Source organism: Cucurbita pepo, chromosome LG09 (genome assembly GCF_002806865.2).
Source record: "Cucurbita pepo subsp. pepo cultivar mu-cu-16 chromosome LG09, ASM280686v2, whole genome shotgun sequence".
NCBI classification, from domain to species: domain Eukaryota; kingdom Viridiplantae; phylum Streptophyta; class Magnoliopsida; order Cucurbitales; family Cucurbitaceae; genus Cucurbita; species Cucurbita pepo.
In genome coordinates, this window is record NC_036646.1 from 4277619 (window position 1) to 4284976 (window position 7358).

The window sequence follows — 7358 nt, forward strand, 5'->3', positions numbered from 1 at the left end:
ATATATATATATATATATATATATATATATATATATATATATTCGACTGACCGTGTTTAAATTTGAGATATGATCGAACTTTTTGAGTTGGGTTACAAAAATTCCTCAATCCAATCAAACCCGTACCATGTATATCCCTACTTGTTTCACCAATTATTTCGAAACTTTTTATAATTGGTTCATTTGTTGAACCGTCGAAAAAATCTAGAAAAATAAAACATGAACACAAAAATAAATAAATTTTATTTTATATTTTATAATTGATTGATTTCGGCAGATATGTGTTTGTTTATTATGTCGCTATGTTTTAGATTTTTCCATTAAAATAATGGATTATTTATTTTTTTTAGATTTTGAGTTTAAAAATTTTTAATGGGAAATTATTTAATACATTAATGTAAAATAATTATCATGCAATTTTATTAAAAAAATATGTTCATAAATTTATTAATAATGGTTATTAAATATATTATAGAGCATATTTTAAATAATTATTTAAATCCATTACCGAATACTCCCATTATTTTTTAAATCTTATTTTTCAGATGGCCATTTTAATTAATTAATTAATTAATTTATTACATCAATTAATGCCATGATACTATTGTGACATATTAACTCCTTATTACATAAATATATTAGCGTGNAGGAAGATGAAGAAGAGGATGAAGAGCGCAGAGAGAAGGTGAGAGAGGGGAATGAGAGAAAGCGATGTGAAGAGAATTTGATAGGGAGAAACGGCATTGGAGGTGTCGGAGCCGGAGGAATCCATGAGAATTGGATTAGCGGGAGAGCTGGTTTCAGTTGAACGCCCAGAGAGTTAATTAACGAAATAAAGATGAAAGAGATGAGCGCCGAGCCGGACTAAAAGGATACGAAAGAGTCAAATTATAAATTTAATATTTAATTTTGTTTTTATTAATAGTCAAAACTAATTTCTAACTATTTTTATCCAAATTAATTTTAAATTTTAATTATAATTTATACCTATGATCATTCCCTAAATTAGCCAAGGCGAGCCCAATAATCCTCCCCTTAATCGAGGTTCGACTCCTTTATTTGAAGAAACAAAGTACACCATTTGTTTGACACTTTAGTCACTTTTTTACTACACCTTCGAGACTCAAAATCTTTGTTCGGAGGATTCTATTGTTATGGCTAAGTTTAGGGCATGACTCTGCTACTTAGGAATCACGGATCTACACAATGTTATGCATTTTGAGTATAACTCTTATCAATTAATTAATGTATATTTATCATAATAATATAACAATAATAACATATATATATATATATATATATATATATATATATATATATATATATATATATATATATATATATATATATATATTTTATTTTATATTTTATAATTGATTGATTTCGGCAGATATGTGTTTGTTTATTATGTCGCTATGTTTTAGATTTTTCCATTAAAATAATGGATTATTTATTTTTTTTAGATTTTGAGTTTAAAAATTTTTAATGGGAAATTATTTAATACATTAATGTAAAATAATTATCATGCAATTTTATTAAAAAAATATGTTCATAAATTTATTAATAATGGTTATTAAATATATTATAGAGCATATTTTAAATAATTATTTAAATCCATTACCGAATACTCCCATTATTTTTTAAATCTTATTTTTCAGATGGCCATTTTAATTAATTAATTAATTAATTTATTACATCAATTAATGCCATGATACTATTGTGACATATTAACTCCTTATTACATAAATATATTAGCGTGTTCGTGTTCAATTAATTAATATATGAGTGCATTTTATCATATATTAAAAAGTTAATTTGAACGTCACTTAATTAGAAATTTCATTTTTACCCTGACTTATTACTACAATACTGAAGAAAAATAAATAAATAATTGAGTATGCAAGTTCTCGGTAATTTGGTAATTTTCTCAACTTCTCTACCACTCGTTGACAATTTTCTACCAAATATGTTGACTCGTAAATTTTATAATGAATAATATTAAAGGTAGATAGATGAATAAGTTAAAAGTTTATAATAATAATAATTAATTAAATAAAAATTTATAAAATAAAACTTAACCCCGTAATTAGTTTTCGAAATAAAATGGGTTATACGTGTAAACTTTGGATTAGATTTTACTCATACTTTTATGAAAATTTTTATTTTAACTCTCGAGGATGAAATTGTTGAATTTTTTTATATAAAAATTAAATGACAAGAATTGACGTGACGATTAATGTGTAATAATGAAAGAGAAGCAATAACTCAATTTCAACTGTATCGAAAATTAAGATGGTCGATGGTAAAAATGTATTTTTTAACTATGGGTTTGTTACAATAATATATTTACATTTTTTATTTGGTCCATTAATCTAACCATTATATATATATATATTTATTTATTTTAATTCAAGTCTTTCAAAAATCATTTTCAAAATATATATAATTGAAATGGAGCGACAAAATGCTAATAAATAAATAAATAAATATTTTTCTCCTCTTATTTTGGGCCTGGGCTGAACCAATGGATTGGGCTTTGACCACAACGAGAAAGCCCAATAGCCCAATAAGAATTGTAATCAATCGATTTCGTGGCTCCTCGCAGGCACGATACGGTGGTGGTGATTTAATCCGGGAAGGGTTGGTGGCGGCGGTGGTTCTTTTCTGCTGTTTTCGGTTTTTGCTGCTTTCTTACCGTAATTCCAATTTTTTTGGGGTTTCAATCTAGGGTTTTACTTTAATTGGTTTGGCGGCAATTTCCTTTCCCGCTATCTTTGTTTCTTTCTTCCCTTGATTTCCCCCCAAAATCCCGTTTAATCATATTGTTAGGAAGCGAAGATTGTTTAACGATCCAATTTCCTGCTCTATTGAGCTGCCTTATTTTTGCTACAATTGTCTGGTGATTTGGGGCGAAGGATGAAGCGTAAACGAGGGAACAAGAAAAGCAAGCGAAAAAGGGGCACTGAAGTAGCTGGAAAGGAAGCGAGTTCTTTAGTTCCAGAAGAAAATTCTGGTGCGGAGGAGTTTGATAATGACAATAATGACAATAATGACTCTGCGATTGAAGTTGATACGCCTTCGTCAACGGGAACTGATCATCTCAATCTTGCAAATGTTAATCCAGAGGTTTCGATCGACAAGGCTGCTGGGAAATCGTCGCTTGGGCGTGTTAAAGTGAAGCTCAGGACCTCAAAATTTATCGACGCGCAGCTTAATTCTTCCGATGCGCTCACTCAAAGTGATACTGATAAGAGCAGTCCTCAAATGGGCGTAGAGAAACAAAGCGTTGTTTCGGAGAAAATTGAAGATAGTGCCAATTCATTGCCCGAGAAGGAAACTGGTGTTTCTGGGACTGCATCGAAAAAGCCTGGGAGTATAAAGATCAAGTCAACCAAAAGCCTTGGAGCAAGTAATAACCCGACAACTACTGCAGTGAAGCCACAGGGTGGGGGTAATCGGATACCTCAACAGGATTCTCGTCCTAATAAGAACGAGTTGAATTCTGCTCTTACGGTACGTGTTCATTTCAGAATCTTTCTTCGTTTGTTCTTTGTTCTTTTTATTTTCCAATTAATGAGAAGGTTGGAGAAATGGGGTTTGCACAAATGGCTTCAAGAACATATAAATGAAAGAAAATATGTGAAAGTATACACCCAGTAGCTAATTATTCCAAGGTTTATACTCGTCTTTTTAAGCATGCATAATGCATATCTTATAATGATCTTTGCTCACATTCAGGTCATAAAGAAAGTAATGAAAATGGATGCAGCAGAGCCGTTTAATGTCCCTGTGAATCCTGTTGCTTTGGGGATACCTGTAAGTATGAATTGTTATCTTAATGCTAATTGGGTCAAGTTTTGTAATTGCATATCGTTGTGTTGCTTCTGTCATACTACTTTACAGATCTTTTTACTTTCTCTATATTCTTAACATGGGTAGGCTAGTGGACTGGGAGTTATGTCTGTGTGATTATATTTATGAGCACTTCACAAAGGTTATAGCTTGTGGATAGTGATAATTTTTTGAAAGTTTCTCCTCCCCAAATTGCGACTATTATATCAAATAGCTCAACTCCCTTAGGAGCTTCAGGATCAATGAGATATCACTGCACGCTTAGTTGTAATGAAAAAGTATAGCAGGGAAGATTAGGGTAATGAATTCCCTAGGTCTCCAGTTTTCAAGTTTTCAGCTGTGGTCGACATCATTCGTAAGCTGAAAGGCTTTTAATATTGCAATTTTGTGCATTTACGTTTGACTTGTTGCTTATAATTTTACTGAGCATCATCTAAATAACTTATATCCACGATATGATTTGTTGAAAATTAAAATTTACTCTGCCATATGCATATTATTATATCGTGAGTGTTGTTGGTTTTTTATTCTTTCTAAATATTTCTTTTCGGCTCTAGGATTATTTTGATGTGATAGATACACCGATGGATTTTGGGACGATATGCGGCAATCTTGAAAACGGTGTTAAATATATGAATTCGGAGGATGTTTTCAAGGACGTGCGGTATATCTGGGAGAACTGCTACAAGTATAATAATAAAGGGGACTACATTTTGGATCTTATGAGGAGGGTGAAGAAAAACTTTTCAAAATATTGGACTGCTGCTGGATTGTACAATGGGCAAGTTTCAGCAACCAATGGTGAGAGTTTGGTCATTATAATTGGGTCATATTATTCGTTGGCATTGAACTAAAATTACTACTGTCCTTAGAACTCTTGCTGACCAGATGGAAATGAAATTGAATGAATTTGTTGTTCTTTATATTTGGTGATAGAATAGACTTATGCATGTGTAAACGATTCGGCATCTTTTTAGCGTAGTTATGAATTACTGCAAAGATATTTATCCGTTTAAAAGTTGTATGTTGTCAATTCACACGGAAAACATTTCCAATTCCTGATTTTTTTTCAGTTGATGCATTGTTTTGTTTGTAAATGAATACATGTCTAAATTGCATCTTATTTGAAAACTGTGGATTAGGATTGAATTTATTTGTTTTTTTTTTCTTCTTCCCAATCTCAGGTGGTGATGTAACCCAAGAGAATGGTGGAGCATCCAGTCAGGGGAAACCTCTGAAAAGTCAGTCAAAACAGAAAACGAAGAAGCGTCATGGGTATGTTTCTGCTACCTACAAAAGCTCCCTTGGATGAGTCTCTTTTGAATTGCACGGCTCAACAAAATTTATACCTTTATGTTCATGGTTAGAAGAAAATTGCTGGTTTAGCTAACAAAAGCCAATCGACTGTGGTTAAATGAAATTTTTTTACTTAACTGTAAAATCTCTCTGCCTAACTAGTTGGAAATTAATTTCTTATCCTTATATCTGCAGTGATGGACTTATGTTACTAAATTTTCACTTTATTTCTTATAATGTTGCTTGAGGATAAAACTTCTGAAATGATATGCTCTGATTGAACTGCCTCTTTGCAGAAGACGCCATAAATCTGATTGTTTATGTGCAATATGCGTTTTAAAGCGCCGTAGGAAGGAGCGTGAAGAGATTGCTAGAGTTGCTAAAGATCAAAGTGGAGCTGGCAATAACCTAGCGCAAGAGTTTAAGATTGAGGTAACTTGATTGGGAATTTAATCTACTCTCTATGTGAAGGAAAACAGGAACAGTCTATTAATGATGCTTAGAGCTGGGATGAATTTTTCTTTATTTTAGGATATAGAATGAATTTTTATTTGATAATATGTTTTTCTTGGTAAAGGAATCTTTGCGTGGGGAAAGTCCTGGCAGCGGGGATTCATCATCGAATGCAGATGATTCAGACAATGAATTAGATGTTGATGAAGACATAGGAGAAGAGGTGAAAATGGATGTTTCAAAGCGACAGTTTAGCACCCCAGAGGAGAAGCAAGATGAAGGTGAGGAGGAAAAAGATGAAGAAGGAAACGAAATGGAGAGGAAGACGGGTGCTGAATCCAAAGGAACTGAGCAGCCTGAAAGGTCGAGGGAGGATCACAGTAGACCGTCGATGGAGCATTCAGCTGACCTGAAAATGGAGGATGTAGTGGCGCATGAGGGAGAAGAGCAAGATATTCATAACTTGGAACATAAGGTATTTTGCTTTCTTTTGTTGGCTTTCATAATGACCATTAAACAATCATTCAACCAGGAAAGAAAAACATAGTACCTCCATTAAAACAGACCAAACGACACGTACAAAAGGAGATAGAAATAAGATTCTCTATATCCGAAGTGGCTTTAATTTGAAGAATGATGTGAGATCCCACATCGGTTCGGTTGGGGAGGAGGAGGAGAACGAAACATTCTTTATAAGAGTGTGGAAACGCTCCTTAGCATACGTGTTTAAAAACCTTGAGGGAAAGCTCGAAAGGAAAAGTCCAAAAAGGACACAATCTGCTAGCGGTGGGCTAGGACTATTATAAATGGGAACAAAACATTCTTTATAAGGGTGTGAAAAACTCTCCCTAGTAGACGCGTTTTAAAAACCTTGAGGGGAAGCCTAAAAGGTAAAGTCCAAAGAGGACAATATTGGCTAGCGGTGGGCTTGAACTGTTATAAATGGTAAACGAAACATTCTTTATAAGAGTGTGGAAACCTCTACCTAGTAGACACGTTTTAAAAACCTTGAAGGGAAGCTCGAAAGGAAAAACCCAAAAAGGATAGTATCTGCTAGCGGTGGACTTGGACCATTACAAATTGTTTCCCAATGTAACGGTAGAGGAGTTGTTAAAATGTTAAGCCATAAAACGGACCGACTTTGTTGCAATGGTTTGATGTTTTGCAGGAAGTAGAAGAAAAACGGAAGAAGAAACTGAAGGCATGGGAGGAGTTGAGCAGTAAAAATCCAAAGCTTTTAGAGTTGTGTGGCTTAGTTTTCCCTGCCAATCCAAGATCCGTGTGGAGAGGACCTCATTCATTGCTTCCGCAGCACCAAACTTCTCGCACTACTTCCATTCACTTGGCCATACACAAGTTCATGAAGTAAAAGTAGCTGGTAAGTTATATTTAACACCTTTGGATAGCCTTGAAACGTTGTTTCTAATCATTTCTAAAACTACCCACCTGCCACTACTGTTAAATCTCCTGTGCCATTAGTCTCAACCTGACCCCATTTATGTTCATACCTGATGATTCAGAAAAGAGCATGCTTGTGCTGTCCCAAATCCAAATCCAACCTCGAAACCATCTTGCACGGCACACCATGTAGTGGCGTGTTGTTCATGATCGCATATTCCTGACAACTTGTCTGTTCATGTTTTCATTGTATCTTTATTTTGCTTTCTTGTATATTTGTAAGCATATGACTACTCATCACGTTTGATGTCATGGACATTTGTATTATCAAAAAATCTAAGTTTGAGTTGGTTGATTTA

General features: G+C 33.5%; 1 protein-coding gene across 1 annotated transcript; it reads left to right on the plus strand.

Annotated features, from left to right (window-relative positions):
- Nucleotides 1-2623: 2623 nt before the first annotated feature.
- LOC111801401 (bromodomain-containing protein C631.02) lies at nt 2624-7358 on the plus strand. The gene is made up of 8 exons (XM_023685390.1): nt 2624-3513; nt 3739-3816; nt 4410-4653; nt 5037-5127; nt 5445-5580; nt 5726-6076; nt 6770-6979; nt 7122-7358. The coding sequence occupies exons 1-7, from the start codon at nt 2917-2919 to the stop codon at nt 6968-6970; spliced, it is 1698 nt and encodes a 565-aa protein (XP_023541158.1). The 5' UTR covers nt 2624-2916; the 3' UTR covers nt 6971-6979; nt 7122-7358.

What these genes read in the sequence shown, in the direction of transcription:
- LOC111801401 (XM_023685390.1), top strand. Translation starts at nt 2,917, where the DNA reads ATGAAGCGTAAACGAGGGAACAAGAAAAGCAAGCGAAAAAGGGGCACT. An exon ending in AGTTGAATTCTGCTCTTACG is followed by an intron (nt 3,514 to 3,738) that starts GTACGTGTTCAT and finishes GCTCACATTCAG; the next exon opens with GTCATAAAGAAAGTAATGAA. An exon ending in AAAACGAAGAAGCGTCATGG is followed by an intron (nt 5,128 to 5,444) that starts GTATGTTTCTGC and finishes GCCTCTTTGCAG; the next exon opens with AAGACGCCATAAATCTGATT.